This window comes from Theropithecus gelada, chromosome 3 (genome assembly GCF_003255815.1).
Source record: "Theropithecus gelada isolate Dixy chromosome 3, Tgel_1.0, whole genome shotgun sequence".
In the NCBI taxonomy this organism is placed as follows: Eukaryota; Metazoa; Chordata; class Mammalia; order Primates; family Cercopithecidae; genus Theropithecus; species Theropithecus gelada.
Genome location: NC_037670.1, coordinates 116,827,400 through 116,844,122, shown reverse-complemented (window position 1 = coordinate 116,844,122; position 16,723 = coordinate 116,827,400). Strand labels below are relative to the sequence as shown.

The window sequence follows — 16,723 nt, the reverse complement described above, 5'->3', positions numbered from 1 at the left end:
TATAATTTCAGTTGTATCTCTTTCTGTATAGATGTCTAATTCCTAACTTACAGTGTCCATTCTGTTCTAAATCAAGCTGCCACAAATTTGTTTCTAGGTTTTCTAATTTGTTTTCATGTTCTATTTGTTGATACCTGCACCAGTACAGTGCCGTCTTCAGAAGTCCCAATATCCAATGGGGCAAGTCTCTTCATAAATGTCTTAGCTATTCTTGGCCCTTTGCTCTTTTGTTATAAATTTAAAATCAGCTTACAGAGAGTGAAACATTCAAATGGAGTTTTTATTGGATGGCATTGAATTTGTACTTTGATTTGGGGGGAAGTAATATCTTCACAGTATGTCATCTTCCTGTTGAAAAACATGGTATAACTCTTAGTTCCTCCTCAATGTCAGGTTTTGTATTTTCCTCCATAAAGGACATTGATAACTTGCCTAAGTTCTGATACTCTTAATTTTGATGCCGTGTGGGAACTTTTAAAAATGTTATGTAAACTTTGAGTAGAAACGCAAATAACTGCATTTTGATTTTGTATCTAGCAACCTTGCTAAAATTAGTTCTTTTTTAAATCACATAATTTTTTTCATAGATTTTTTTGTGTTTCTACCTATATATTACAAGTGATTCCTTTTTTCTAATCTTTATAATTTTGGTTTTTAAAAAAATCTGATTATCAGTGAATCCTAATTTGGTAAGATATACATATATGAATACTGAATTTTATGAATGCTTTTCCCACATCTGTTGAGATTTTACATTTTTTCCATAAATCTGCTGATGTGATTAATTACATTAATAATTTTCCTGAAATTAACACAAACTTGTATTCCTGGGATAAATTCACTTTTCTACCTGGACATACTAATGTTTTTATACATTGCTGGGTTCAGTGTGCTAAAATATTATTAGGAGATCTATGTTAGTGAATGAGTTTGACCTGAAAATTCTTTCTGAAACTGTCCTCCTCTGGTTTCACTATTAAGATTATGCTAGCCTGACAAAATAAGCAAAGAAATGTACCCACTTTTTTTTTTTTTAACTTTTGAATAGTTTAAGGACAGGGATTATGTGTCTCTTTGGTAGGATTTACCTATAATGTCATCTATGTCATGTGGGCCTACTGTTTTTATTGTGGGAAGATTATTTAATAACTGATTAGATTTTCTTGATGGTCTGTGCCTATTTGATTTTCTGTCTCTTCCAGAGTCAGTTTTGGTAAGTTGATGTTTGATGTCTTCTAGGAATTTATTCATTTTACCAAAATTTAAATTTATGACCATAAAATTGTTCATAATGTTACTTTGTTAATGGTCTAATCTCTGCAGCATCTCTACTTAGGCCCCATTTTCCCATTGCTAATATTGTTTGTGTCTTTTTTTTTTTTTTTTTTGGCAGAACTTTAATCATTTCAAATTTTATTAATCTTAATGGATGTTTTCAAAGAACCAATTTCTAGATTAGTTTATCCTTTTGATTCTGGATTCCATTGATTTTGCTCTTGTGATTTGCTTCCTTCTACTTTCTCTAGATCTATTTTTAACCTTTTGTAATTGTAAAAGAGTTGACGGAAATTGAATTTATTGAATTTGATAGTTTATTCTTGGAACATTTAAGTGTTACTTTTTTATGTCTTGCAACACCTTAAAAGTTTATATTTGATTTATTAATGAATTAGTGATATTTTAAAAGCATAGTATATCCATATGCATTTTATCAGAAATCCCTAAATCAAAGAAATGTAACCCATTTAGGCACGCGGAATAAAAGATGCTACAGAAATCATCTTTGAGATGTCAAAAGACGAAAGAAAAGATTTCTACAGGACTATAGCATGGGGTCTGAACCGGCCTTTGTTTGCAGTTTATAGAAGAGTGCTTCGCATGTATGATGACAGAAACCATGTGGGAAAGTATGAAAACTTGTAATGCTGCATGTTTTCATGTAATTAGGGGTAATATTTGAGGAACTGTCCATTTTTTTAAAAAATAGAATTATGGTCAAGGTATTAATTGAAGACAGCTATGAATTATTGTTAATATTTTTATCTTCCAGGTCCATGTTGTGAATATGGTGAAATCTTATTATTAAAGCCTCTTTTAGAAATTAGGATCCAATTCACTTTATATAGGTTAGATTTAAGACTTGGCTTACTTAATATGTCAAAGTCTGCTTTGTAGTAAAGTAACATAAAAAGTACAGTACTGATTAAAGATTTAAGAAGTGTGAAAATAACTTGAAATTTATTGGTAACATTTTTCCTATTTGTTTTTAGAATATAGCATTCCTAGGTCAGTGGCCTGTTTTTTTTTTTTTTTTTTTAAATGCAGAATGGAAAAGAACTACATTTCTGAAAACAATGCATGGATTTCTGTTTTAGGTAGCATTTATGGGAAGGCATCATTAATATTCTTCAAATGCAGTGATTGTATATTGTTACTGACATATTTTTAATTTCTCTTTGGAAATTTTAGGTGGCAGTAGTATGGCTTATTAGGTACTGCTGAGCTAATGGTGGAGCTCTTTCTCTAGCTCTTCAGCAGCCTGCTAATGAAAATACATTTGAAAGCTGAAGAGGATTAAATTATGTTTTTGTGACAGTGGAAAAAGAGAAAAAATTGTAAATGAAGCATAAATGACTTGTTAACTATTCATAAACTTTCCATGCATTACAAATGGTTACAAAGTGAGCAGACTTTCATAGTTATTAAATGGACATTTTTTAAAAGAACATTACATTGGCTGTATTGAGTACTTGCCTACTGAAATAAAGAGCAAGAGTATGTCAGATGTCCATACCTGGGTAAAGGAAATAAAGATAATTTTAATTTTTTCAGTGCTTTGAGAGAATTTTCTGTAGACTTTTTTTGTTTTTAGATTTTCTTTTTAGCTCTAGTTTACAATGTCACCCATAAGTTTTTTTGGAATAGTTATGATTTGAGAGTGCCAAAATCTAAGTTTGAAATAAAGGAAGTGTTAGACAGCATAGGAGCGAATGTTTGTTTTAAATGTTGATTTTTTTTTCTGGAGAAAATTATACAATCCTTACCTTTATTATAACTAAAAATATTTACTGTTTTAAAAAAATATAAATAGAAGCATTTATTTTCAACTTTTTTTTTTTTTTTTTTGGAGACAGAGTCTCTGTCGCCCAGGCTGGAGTACAGTGGCATGATGATCTTGGCTCACTGCAACATCTGCCTCGTGAGTTCAAGCTATTCTCCTGTCTCAGCCACCCTAGTAGCTGGGATTACAGGCGCCCGCCACCATGCCCAGCTCACTTTTCTATTTTTGGTAGAGATGGGGTTTTGCCATGTTGGCCAGGCTGGTCCCGAACTCCTTGCCTCAGGTGATCCGCCTGCCTTGGCCTCCCAAAGTGATGGGATTGTAGGCCTGAGCCACCACACCCTGCCTATTCTCAACTTTTATTAATCCACTTTAAAATGGGTTACTTTGAAAGTATTATCATATGCTAAGTGACTTAACATTCAGCTCCCTAAATGAAATTCTGATTTTTATTAAGGTTTTTAGCATTCATTGTTTTAATTGATTTTTTAAAAATTTCTCTGAATTTCTAGATATACACCTGAAGAAATTGAGAAGCTCAAGGAGTAAGTTTTAAAGTTTTTTTCATTCTATTTTTTTTTAAATGTCTTACGTCCTTAAAAGTTTTACTTTGAAAATTTCAAGAGGTTTTTGGCAGACTGGTATAATTGAATTCTCCTGTTAAGCATGATTGGCCTTAAAAAGATCACATCAAATCCATACTTGCACAAAATAACTATTCTCATAATGTATAAATCTGGTCTCCTGTTGCCATTCACCAGATGCTTCCTCAGACCACTAATAGGGGTTCCAGAAAAGATTAAGGGGCCATTTTTGGTGGCCTAAAGACTAAATTTGGGGAATTTATATACCAGGATCAAAACCAGGGTTGTGCTACATGGCTCAGTTTAGAATGGTGACTTGGCAAATGTTTCAGTGAATATCTGGGCTGACTCAACTTTGCAAAGACTATTGAATCTCAGGAAATAGAATTTTGCTTTATTGAGTTAGGCCTTAACGTATGGTTTAATGAATTGTATGGATCATGAAAAAATTTGAAGGTAGATTCTGTTTATAATCTGTTAAAAGCCTGTGAAACTTTTTTAGATGTCTAAAGAAGAGTTTGTTGGGTATATGCTCAAAAGGGAAAGTCTGGGGCTTGCCTGGGAGATTGTGTCAGTAACCTGAGGGGAAATTGGTCTTTTTTGAACACATATCCAAGTTACTTATTTCTTCTCTGACCCAGGAAAAAGGCAATTGCTGCCTGTTTTTTTTTCACCCACAGACAACTGTGGACCCCAAAAAAAGGCCACACTTTCAAACTTTGGCTCTCAAAGTATTGCTGCCCACAACTTCCAAACCAGTCAAATGGGAAGAAGAAGAATGAAGAATAAATGATGAAATTAAAAGGGAGAAAACAATTGAACCAAATGCTGATTGGCAGACTCTTGTTTTAGGCTCCGGATAAAGCATGGCAATGACTGGGCAACAATAGGGGCGGCGCTAGGAAGAAGTGCATCTTCTGTCAAAGATCGGTGCCGACTGATGAAGGATACTTGCAACACAGGTACTGTGACTGCTCCTGGTAGCGTTTTCTTATCACCACTTAAGCCTCCTCCTGCCCCTTAGGATACTGTCTTTTCTTTGTTCTGGGGGAGCGATTTAGATCATTCACCTTAGTTCAGACTTTATTTTCTAGTCTTCTTTTACTTGAGCTTATTAGATACATCAAACTAATCTTTTACTTTGTTTTTGTAAAAGGTAACATTGTCTTCAGGGACACAACATCACCTTAGTGTCAAGATGATTCGGATCTGACATGTTTCAGTTTTGTAGCAATTTCAATACTTCCCCAGTTGAGAAAGTATTTTGAAGACATATATGCAGCAAGTAATTTTAATTTAGGCCCACCTAACTGTTGAATTTACATTAGCAACAGCTAATCAGTGAGTGTTTATGAAAAACTTTAGTCACAGGTAAGTCCCAAATTAGGAAGAAGCTGTGTTCCAAAGATTTGTACGTATTTTGCTTATTTTAAACTCAAACTATATTTTTCCATAGAAAAAATTTATGATTGGTGTTTCAGTCCCCTGGCAAGACCACAAATGCCTCTTAATGCATACAAATGTCCTAGTCATATTGTTAAACCTAATCTTTGCGACCAACAACGTATTTAGGCTCCGCCATTAACTGTCATTTAACCTTTCTGAGCCTCACTTCCCTCTGTAAAATAAAGAGATTAGAGTAGATGGTCTCATAGTGCCCTTTCAGCCATAATGTTCTCTGAAGCATCCGTAATCCGTGCCCACTGTTTCAATTAAAAAAAAAAAAAAAGTTCTGAAGTTTAGCTTTAGCTTCTAGGGCATATACATTTTGTCCTTAACCCCTTGCTCTACTAAAATGAAATCAGAACTGTTACCTGCAGAGCAGTGAGAACATACGTCCTACCAGCTTTGTCATTCTGTGACATGGCTAGTTTAATGAAAGAAGCAGGGCTGTAAGCTTTAGATTTAGAATAGGATCTCAGAGGTTCATGTAAGATGCTGTGAGTACAGAACCACTTTTGGTAACATAATTTGGAAGGACACAGTGGCATTTCCTGATTCCCAGCCTGAGGGATTGATAGATCTGCCTGTTTCCTTCTCATGTTGTGACATACAGCTGCTGTTGAGGCCACGCCATGAAACAGCACAGTCTCAAAGTGGTCCCATCCTTTAACACCATGCTAGAATAGAAGAGTAGGACTTCATCTTGAATCCATCCAGAGTATTCATAACTGTGCTTAGCATATAATGAAAATTCAATAAACATTTGCTGGATGAATGGAATGCCAAAGCAAGCACAGTCTTTTTGAAATTTTCTAGAGGTTTTTAGCTAGTAATAACAAAACAGAAACAGAGGTAAAGAAGATGAAAAAAAATGGTTCTCTTTGTTCCCTGTGTTTCTGCTCTAGCTCCATAAGAAAAAGACTGAGAGGAACATTTGGGATTATCTATTAGTGGCTTTATGGGTTGAGAAAACACAGGAATAAAAATAAATATAAATACTTGTATCAGACTTTACTAATATTTCATCACAGTAGCTTGGAGTTGGGATAGTGGGGAAACAAGATGGTAGAAACCTAGTTTTTACTAAAATAGGTTGAGCCCATTGGTGTTATTTCCCTAGTGTCTCATCATTCATTCCTGTAAGTAATGGCCTCTTGAACTTACCCTACTTTTGCAGAGCAGAGAATCTTAGGTGAGAGTAAGAAAAAAAGCATGCCATTTCTTGTCTGTCAGCCATTGATGAAGGTCTTCCCACTTCACGGTTTATAAAGGACTTAGTGTAACTTGAGAATACATTCTTCTTTGTAGTTATGTTTTGGGTGGTTTTTCTTTTCATAATTGGTGAGTGCTTTCCATAGGATTCTTCAGTTTCTTTTCTACTGAGACCCTCCTCTGAGCTAGTAAAATGAAACTGTCTTAGCGGGTATATATGGTTTTCCACCAGAGGGTCATTCAGAAACAAACTCTTAGTACTACTGCATACTTCCCATCGGTCCTTGTAAATACAGGGCTGAATCAGATTTGTAAAAGAAGTTAGCAGTGGTAGTCTGGATGATTTCCTTCTTTCAGGGAAGTGGACAGAAGAAGAAGAAAAGAGACTCGCAGAAGTGGTTCATGAGTTGACAAGCACTGAGCCAGGTGACATAGTCACACAGGGTGTATCTTGGGCAGCTGTGGCTGAACGAGTGGGTACCCGCTCAGAAAAGCAATGTCGTTCTAAATGGCTCAACTACCTGAATTGGAAACAGAGTGGAGGTACTGAATGGACCAAGGAAGATGAAATCAATCTCATCCTCAGGTTTGTGTCCTGAATCTTGTAATGAAAAAACCACTTAATTGCTGTGGATGTCTTGATAGACTTTCCTCTTTTGGTTTCCCTAGATGCCTAGTGTCTGAAAAGTATCCTTTCCATAGAGCACTACTGTTTAACATCTTACGTATTCCATATTGAGCTCTTTTTTTGTTTTGTTTTGTGTTCCTTTTCTTTTAGTGGATTTAGTGCTCGTGCAAAGTACCAGATTGAAGGCGTGGAGACTGAAGTCCTCTCTATATCCACAGAACAGGTATGGCACAGGCAGAGGCAGTGCAGCTTTTCCACTGTCCCACCAATGTGCCTCAGTCCTATAAGGGGAACACGTTTAGGATAAGATGGCTGTTCAGTCTCCATGCCCTTCAATTCTTGGCTACTGTGCTAAGATTTCCAAGAAGGGGGCCCAGTCTGTAGTTACCTCCACACCTTCAAAGTAGACCAAATCAAACACATCCGTTTCATACAAATTCGAAAAATCTTTAAGATATCATAATCCCAGCTTTTTTTTAAAAGTAGTTGGTTTAACCATTAAGACTCATTAACTAAAATAAAATGGGCAAAAATACTAGCAAGAAATAGCAAGAAATAGTTTAAGACTCTGAAGTAATAGAGACTGTCACCATGGCTACTCCCTACTGAAAATCAAATCACAACAAAGCTAGAAAATGAACAGATTTTTTTAAACCTCAAATTTTGTTGTACTAGTGTGTTGGTTTTTGATTGCAGCTACTGTTTTGTGTTATTTTGTTTTGGATTTTGTGGGGGGTTTTGTTTATTTTTTAGACTGGATTGTTTTTCCTTCAACTAGTCATCTTTATAAATAGCTCATTTCTAAATATTTTTGCTTAACAGTGGAAACACTAAGATCCAGGAAATAAATGGCTTAGTAAATGCCACACTATGAAACATTGCAGAACACTATACAACTAAATCTGTTCTTATTCTAACCTTTACCATACCCCTTTTCCTTCACAGTGCCTCACCTGGTTCTAACCATTTATGGTTTAGCCCATTGGTTGTACCTTTAACTAAAGGCTGTTGCTGTTGGTATTTCTTAGCTGTTAGCTCTGAAAGCAGATCTGCACTCCTGGAGTCCTTTCCCGTGCAACTTAATAATAGCATCTCATTGCCATAACCTGCCATTCCCTTTATTTGCCAGCGTAATCACCTATAGTCAGAGGAGGGGTTCTTATAGAGAAATTAATGTAATGTCTAACAGATGCTTATTTTGTAACTGTAGGATAGCAGAACTTGATGTAGCTGATGAAAATGACATTAACTGGGATCTGTTAGCTGAGGGATGGAGTAGTGTCCGTTCACCACAATGGCTACGAAGTAAATGGTGGACCATCAAAAGGCAAATTGCAAACCATAAGGATGTTTCGTTCCCTGGTAATGTATTACTTGCTTTTTAAGCTCCTCCCCTTTTCTTGCCATATTTACTCCTTAGGAGTGAGAGGTTAGAAGTTCTCTGCCCCAGCTAAAGAGAGATCATAGCAGATTTCTACTTACACTTCTGCCCTGTTTCTCTCAATAATTGTTTTCTTCCCCAGAGAAGAATTACTACTGTTTGTAATTCCTAAAGCCCGTAAAATGAAAATGTACACACTTATACTCATTCTTGTTCTTCTCTGTAAACTATCAGGAGGAAATAAAATCTGCATATACAGTCATGCCACATAACGATTTAATTTTTATGTTTTTAGAGACAGGGTCTAGCTCTTACCCAGGCTGATGTGCAGTGGTGTGATCATAGCTCACTGTAACCTCAAACCTGTGGACTCAAGTGATCCTCCCACCTCAGCCTCCTGAATAGCTATGATTATAGGCACATGCCACCATGCCCAGCTAATTTTTTTTTTTGTAGAGATGCGGTCTTCCCATGTTACCCGGGTTGGTCTCCAACTCCTGGGCTCAAGTGATCTTCCCAGCTTGGCTTCCCAATGTGCTGGGATTACCTGCATGAGCCAGCATAGCTGGCCACTTATAACCTTTCAGTCAACAACAGATGTCATACATAGTATTGGTCTCACAATATTAAAATACTGTATTTTTACTTTTTTTCTATGTTTAGATACACAAAGATTTACCATTGTGTTACAATTGCTTACAGTATTTGGTACAGTAACATGCTGTAAGGGTTTGTAGCCTAGGAGCAATAGACTATATAGGTCCTTTAGCCTAGGTGTGTACTAGGCTGTACCATCTAGGTTTGTGTAAGTACACTGATGATTCCATGACAGAATCACCTAATGGCTCATTTCTCAGAACGTATCCCCATCCTTAAGTGATTGATGACTATATTTTTGTTTTATACAAAGATATACTTCTGAAAACCTAAGTTTAAGTCAACTTTTGTGAGTTGTGTAATTTCAAATATCTTAACTAGGCGTGTTAGAGAAATTGTTATAATTTTGTAGAACAACAGCTCTGTAATTTTCTAATTTTATTATATAAATCTAGGTATCTTAAATTGGGTTTGCTTAAAGTGAAGCATAGCATACTTTTCGTTGCCTGTTTTGCATTTAGGTACTAAATTGAGTTGTGCGGTCTGTTTAATTTAGGTTATTAAATTTATTCCCCTTATTGTAACACTCTTAACTTCCATTGTTCCAAAGGAAAATTTAATGCTGAGGAACTTTGGCTTGATGAAAATGTGGTTTTTTAAAATTAAATACCCAGGTATAGGTCAGGTATGGTGGCTCATGCCTATAATCCCAGTACTGTGGGAGGCTGAGGCAGGAGGATCACTTGAGGCTGGAAGTTTGAGACCAACCTGGGCAACATAGCAAGACCCCATTACTACAGAAAAATAAAAACCAATTAGCCAGGCATGGTGGGCATGTGCTTGTAGTCCAGCTATTGGGGAGCAAGAGCCTGAGGCAGGAGGATGGCTTGAGCCCAGGGGTTCGAGGCTGCAATGAGCTGTGATCATGCCACTCCAGCCTGAGCAACAGAGCAAGACCTTGTCTTAAAAAAAAAAAAAATCCAGTTACAGAGAATAAGCGTATTTTATGAATAGAGCAAAACAAAGTCTAGAATGGGCTTCCCTGTGCAGGAATACCATATTACTGTTTGGAAAAGATCAGTTGCTACCTCTAGACCAACAGTCAAGGGCCCTTCAGCTCTGGGGGGAAAAATATACACTATTCGTTTAAAAAATGAAAATAAGCTGTTTAGCATTGCCAGTATTCTTCCTAAATAATAATTCTATCAAGACACCCTAGGAATAGAAAACGTTCGTTTTCATGTTCTTTGTAATGTCTACCTTTTTAATTTTTTTAACATTATACATCTTAGATGGCAAGAATAACAGTATTAAGAATTAAAATTTGTTACGATGGATAATGTTTATAAAAATCTCAGGATATGTTGTTTTTTAAAATGTCTTATTTTTATAAGCTCTCACATCCAGTGTGCAATTATTTATTCCAAATACTTTCCCTCCTTACCTCCCCCCACCTCCCTTGCTGCTTAGATGGTGGTCTGTCGGAGAATCAATGTTCTTTTTGTCTACCCATCTCCCTTCAGTCTTAATAAAAGGTCTTAAACAGTTACATGAGAACCAAAAAAACAACCCAACGCTTTTGGAGAATAAATCAGGATCTGGAGTTCCAAACAGTAATACCAATTCCAGTGTACAGCATGTTCAGATAAGAGTTGCCCGCTTGGAAGATAATACAGCCATCTCTTCTAGCCCCATGGCAGCATTGCAGATTCCAGTCCAGATCACCCATGTTTGTAAGTGTTTGATCTTCAAGATTCCCGCTATTTGATCTATATGATTTAGTTAATGGCTCTGATGTCTTTTGGTCTTCTAGAATGTTAATAGAAATTTACCCAAGTAGGTGAACTGAAGGACATCCAAAAATGTTTTGTTTAGTTCAGTTAATATTTGCACACTGAATGTGTGACAGGAAGGATGTATAAGCAGTTGCCCAACCATTATAAACCATTTGAAACCATCTTAATTTCTAGATTTTGTAATTAATGACTTAATAGAAATTATTAAAAATAGAAATTAGAATGAATGATAGAAAATAGCTAAAAAGCAGTCAGTCAAGCAAAAAAATAGAATTTGCCAACTGGTGTGTCATGTGTAGTAATTTCACCAGAAGACATATCAATTGGGGATTGATTTGAGGTCGTTTGGTAAAGAAGTGAGTTTTGGCAAGGTTGAGAATGATTTTCTTCAGGGAGTAAAGGGCCAGTTTCCTATGGGCAACTGTTTTTTGACAGTTTTGTGCTTAATGAGATTATGGAAACCTAGCCGTTGTTAGAGTGAGAACTTTTTTTTTCTTTAGATCTAAGTCACATTGATCTTTATCCCTTCCCATCAGTCTTGAATTATAGTGACAAAAAAAAAGGAATGAGGATGAAATTCTCAGAACCATATTCTTCACTCGTCTTTTTTGTTTTTGGTCTACATGATGCTATCTACATTTGAAAAGATACCCAAGAGTATTCCAATCATTATGTTATTCTCAAGCAGGTGATTTATTGGCATTTTGAGCAACAGGTTTTTGCAGACTCCTTCACATTGCAGGATATTCATTGTCCTTTGATCTTGCCCACAGAATGTTAGTAGTATATGCCAGTCATCATGAGAAACAGAAACACCCTGCATATTTCTAAATATACCATTATGATTCCCTGGTTGAGAATCACAGAATCACATATTGGTGTTTAACACCATGTATCTATGTGCATTGACTGTCAAAGTTACCTTAGAGACATTTAAACTAATCATACCTTAAAGTCCTAATCTGAATTTGGTTATCAGTGTAATCAAGAATGAAGGATTTCTTTTTGTTTTTGTTTCAGTCTGAGGATTGCAAAGCAACTGAAATTACTAGTCCAAGTAAATATGAGAGTTGCTATTGGTTATAAATTGATTGGGCGTGTTAGTTTTTCTTGGCTATTGAGTTGACGGTACCCATTGGGAAGACAAACATTTTATAAATGATACCTTAATATTGATAGCAGCATTTTAAAATAGTGTTTAGAATTTTCTCAAGTGTTCTACAATCCACCTATTACTTATAGCATTCTAACTAAAATCTCGTTTTCGTTTTTTAGGTTAGGGAACAGGGATCAGCAAATTTCTTTATGTAATGCGCCAGAGACAGTAAATATTTTAGGCTTTGCAGGCTACATAGGTTTCTGAGGGATAGTCTTTGTTTTGCTTTTAAACAACCCTTTGAAAATGTAAAAACCATATTACCCTTAGGCTACATTTGTCCCTGATAATAGTTTGCTAACATTGATTTAGCTTATCTGGAACCCCTTCAAATTATTATAGCTATGATCTCAAGGATCCATCAAATAGTAAGATGAATAATATGAATCAAGTGCATTTCTGTTGGTAAGGGCAATAGATTCCTTTTAAATAGCTGAGAAGTGTTATAGTCAGAATTTAATAAACATAACACATTAAAAGTCAATTCCAAGCCATATTTCACATAATTTGCCTATAGGTATGACTGCAAGCACCAAAAAAGATGACATTGCTAGTATGTTCTATTTAACCTTGAGCAGATGTTGATCAAGTCTGATCCTCAGTTGACACACATGTAAAGAGATTATACTGTCTGATCTTTATTCAGTCTCCCAAATGTGGTCTTCTGAAATAATGCTGTCTTAACATTTATTTGTGTTTAAAAGCACTTTTGATCCTCACAACCGTATGAGGTAGGCAGGACAGGTAAAAATATCTGAACATTAGTTTACAAAGTAAGTTATTTACTCAGGTTTATATTGCTAGGAAGTGATTAAAGCCTAGTATTTTTGGACTACCAGTCCAGACATCCATACTGCTCACCCAGATGTACAAGAAAATTAGTTTTTACCAAGTTCCTGTCTTTTTGCAGGTTGGTCTTAGTGTGTTCCTCTTACTTCCTACCATTAGAAACATTTAATCATGTATACCAAGGGTTAGCAAACCTTTTCTATAAAGGAAGAGATATAGTAAATATTTTAGGCTTTATTGACCTTCTGGTGTCTGTCACAGGTACTCAACTCTGTTGTAGTACTAAAGTAACCACAGGAAATATATAAACCAATAGGCGTGGCTATGTTCCAGTAAACTGTATTTACAAAAACTGGCAATCAGCTGGATTTGTTTGTGGACCATAGTTAGCCCACCCCTGTACTATATGCCATCCCAGACAAATTGAATTCATTATCTCTCATAAGAAATGTGACTTCAGGTCTACAGGCAAATTATTCAATATTAAATTGCCTTTATGATAATTGAGTACACTAGAGAAACTTAAATTTACAAAACATTTATTGTTGTCCTTATTACCACAGCTTCAACAGACTCTCCTGCTGCTACCGTTGACTCAGAAACAATAACACTAAACAGTGGAACACTACAGACATTTGAGATTCTTCCAGTGAGTAACGCTTCATATATATTGGCCATTTTTATGCATGAGAAAGATCAATTGGTATCACTTTTATAAATCATATAAGCAAATGAAATACAAAAGTCAGAGGCCAAATGAATGGTAGACTAAATCGGACTTCCACTTTTATAATTTTAATCAGCTTTTCTCTCATCTGTATATAAACCAAAATGTTATATATATGAAAATGACAGTGCTAATAAGTATATACATACCGTGGACTTGTACTGAGTTATAATTTATAACCAAAAAGTTCATATTGGTTATTTGAGAAAGTTTGTGGACAAACTAATCATGAGAAATTTAACAACATTCATTCAGTAAACACTGTACTAGCCACTGGGGATACAAAATTTCAAAGTCCCAGTGCTAAGTGGTTTAGCTGCTTTAGAAAGGTAGCTTTAGCTGCTTTGGAAAGGTAGCTGGTTTTTAGCTTCTGAAGAGGTTAAGCAGAGTTATCAAAGGATCCACCTAAGAGAAATGAAAATATCTGTCCAGTAAAAACTTGTACATGAATGTTCATGGCATTAAACAACCAAAATGTCTAGCAACAGAAAAATGAATAAAATGTACAATTGCCATGCAAATATTACTCAGCAACGAAATACTGAAACACAGTACAACACAGATGAACTCTGAAAAATAAGCTAAGTGAAAGAAACCAGACAACACAAGATACCACATAGTACTTGGCTCCCCTTTATTTGAAATGTCCAAAATAGGCAAATTTGTAGATCGAAAAGTAGATCAGTGGTTTCCTGCAGCTGAAAGTGTAGGTTGAAAGTGGAGCATGACTGAATGCCCTTTCTAAAACAAACCTATAATTCATATTTCCTTAAGAAAAATTTTATTAAATCAAGATTTACTGTGAAGAACACAGGGTTATTAGTGCAAGAGTTTATTCATCCTCTCCCCAGCCAAATCCCAAGAGGATGGCCACCTTTGGAACTTTTACTGGCAGCTTACATAACCTAAGTCACTCTCCTAATCCAGTGGTCTCTGAAATGGGGATGTGTAAGACAACCATTTGACATAGGTAGAAAACTTTCACCTTTTTAAGCCCATTCCCCTGGTAAACAATATATATACACACCTACATATCTGAGGTATGTGTTCAGGTTTTTAACTTATGGGGTCACCATATTTAGGCTTTCCCTTATTATTAACAGGATAATAGTACTCCAGCTTCAAAAAATTGTCAAAATTAAATGTAGTTAAATATATTAAATAAAACATATATATGCATGTACATATAAAGTATTTAAAATAATGCCTCACCATATGTGATTAATATAGAAAAGAAATTGAGTCCTCACAGAGTTCCAGGCACTTTCATAATCATTTCTAATCCCAAACACTTTCCATGAGAAGTAGCTACCATCTCCACTTTAGCAATAAGGAAAACTATATTTGGGGATTTAGTACCCAGGAGAGTTGTTTTAGCTCAGTCCACAAGACTGAAAAACAGGCTACATGATTTTAACCCCCAGACCTATTTTAAGTGCAAATACTTTTTTAGAATATTAAGATAAACCTAAATCACATTTTTTATATAGAAGCTTATGGTCGTGAAAAGTTTATTGGTCAATAATTTCATTATACTTCCTTTAAAAATTTCAAAAGAAAATGTATTATTTAATAGTTAACTAGCTTTTTCAGATAAACATCTTTTTCCTTCAGCAAAACATTGCTAATTACTATTTTACAGAAAGGGACAGGGTACAGAAAAATTTCCCAAAAGTATACGGTGAAAAAGTGTTCAAGTAAACACTGCTGTTGTGCCTTTTTTTTTTTTTTTTTTTTTTTAACTGGGGGACTGCCAGTTTTTACGTGCTACAAAGAAAGGAAAAAGAGGGTTACTGCACTGGAAACAGTGGCTCATACAACTGTCTTGGTGCCCTGAAACAAATAGCTGAGACCAGACCATAGAAGTACACAGGAGCAAAGAGCAGCCTCTTAAACTTTCAGGCTAGGTAATGACTTAAGACAGTTATGCCCTACATTGTATTACTTGTTCGCAGCTTCACAATGGGTAAGTACATTTGTGTCTAGTAAACTAAACTCAGTCCCTGTTTTTGTATATAAAAGTAGACTTAATCATTGTTAAATTATCTTATTTTTCTTTTTCCTTTAGTCTTTCCATCTACAGCCCACTGGCACTCCAGGCACCTACCTACTTCAAACAAGCTCAAGCCAAGGCCTTCCCCTAACTCTGACTGCTAGTCCCACAGTAACCCTGACAGCTGCTGCTCCTGCTTCTCCTGAACAGATCATTGTTCATGCTTTATCCGTATGTTACATAAATTACTTGATTTTTGAGCACCTGCTATAGACCAGGATTAGTTGATAAGGACCAAAATATAAGGTAGTTATCTAAACAGTTCTTCCCACTGCTGCTATTCCAGGCACAGTGTTATACACCATCACTCTGCCTTCACTGGAGTGTATGTTTCATCCCTTCTCTTTATGTAAGATGGCTATACATTAGAATAGGGACATTAGGAGAGCAAAGGCCCTAGCAAGTAAAGGACAAGGGCTGTAGAAAAATAGTGATAAAAGTATTTACAGTTCCAGAGGTAAGAGATGGGGGAGACAGTGAGGTACCCCCATAAATGTCATTTGATTTACAACTTTAACAGGTTCTTTAATGTTTTATAGCCAGAACATTTGTTGAACACAAGTGATAATGTTACAGTGCAGTGTCACACACCAAGAGTCATCATTCAGACCGTTGCCACAGAGGACATCACTTCTTCCATATCCCAAGCAGAACTGACAGTAGATAGTGATATTCAGTCATCTGATTTTCCTGAGCCTCCAGATGCCCTAGAAGCAGACACTTTCCCAGATGAAATTCATCACCCTAAGATGACTGTGGAGCCATCATTTAATGATGCTCATGTATCCAAATTCAGTGACCAAAATAGCACAGAACTGATGAATAGTGTTATGGTCAGAACAGAAGAAGAAATTTCTGACACCGACCTTAAACAAGAGGAATCACCCTCTGATTTAGCCAGTGCTTATGTTACCGAGGTAAGTTGTACTTAAAGAACAACTCAGTGGGTTCTTGCCTTGAGCCTCAAACCTGCAGTTTGGGAAACTTTTTTCTTTAGACTCATGAAATTAAGCTCAAACCCCTACCTCAGACCTCATAGTGTTGTTGCTGGCAGAAATAGGCAGGCAGAGATCTGTGGCAGTCAGGAAGAATAAGAAAACCATGTTCTATCTTACTATAGTTCCTCACTAAAACTTTTCCCTCTTTACCTACAATACATTGAGAAATGTTTGTTAGAACCCATAGAAGCATTTTCTTGTGAGTGGTTAGTAATATCATCCTACACTGTAACAGCATTGTTTCTTCTATTATATTCAGCTGACCTATAACTGACCCAGTCCTTGTAAGCTCCTTTTG

The 16,723-nt window shown here is 35.8% G+C and overlaps 1 protein-coding gene across 3 annotated transcripts in view; it reads left to right on the top strand.

The window, feature by feature from the left end:
* Positions 1-16,723, top strand: part of DMTF1 (cyclin D binding myb like transcription factor 1) — a 44,368-nt gene that overhangs the window by 25,818 nt on the left and 1,827 nt on the right. For all 3 annotated transcript variants that reach the window (XM_025378749.1, XM_025378747.1, XM_025378748.1), the window contains 9 exons: positions 1,750-1,907; positions 3,574-3,606; positions 4,498-4,607; positions 6,658-6,886; positions 8,139-8,290; positions 10,430-10,639; positions 13,211-13,296; positions 15,443-15,598; positions 15,967-16,344. In XM_025378749.1, coding sequence (XP_025234534.1) covers positions 1,750-1,907; positions 3,574-3,606; positions 4,498-4,607; positions 6,658-6,886; positions 8,139-8,290; positions 10,430-10,639; positions 13,211-13,296; positions 15,443-15,598; positions 15,967-16,344 — 1,512 coding nt within the window. The remainder of the gene's footprint in view (positions 1-1,749; positions 1,908-3,573; positions 3,607-4,497; positions 4,608-6,657; positions 6,887-8,138; positions 8,291-10,429; positions 10,640-13,210; positions 13,297-15,442; positions 15,599-15,966; positions 16,345-16,723) is intronic.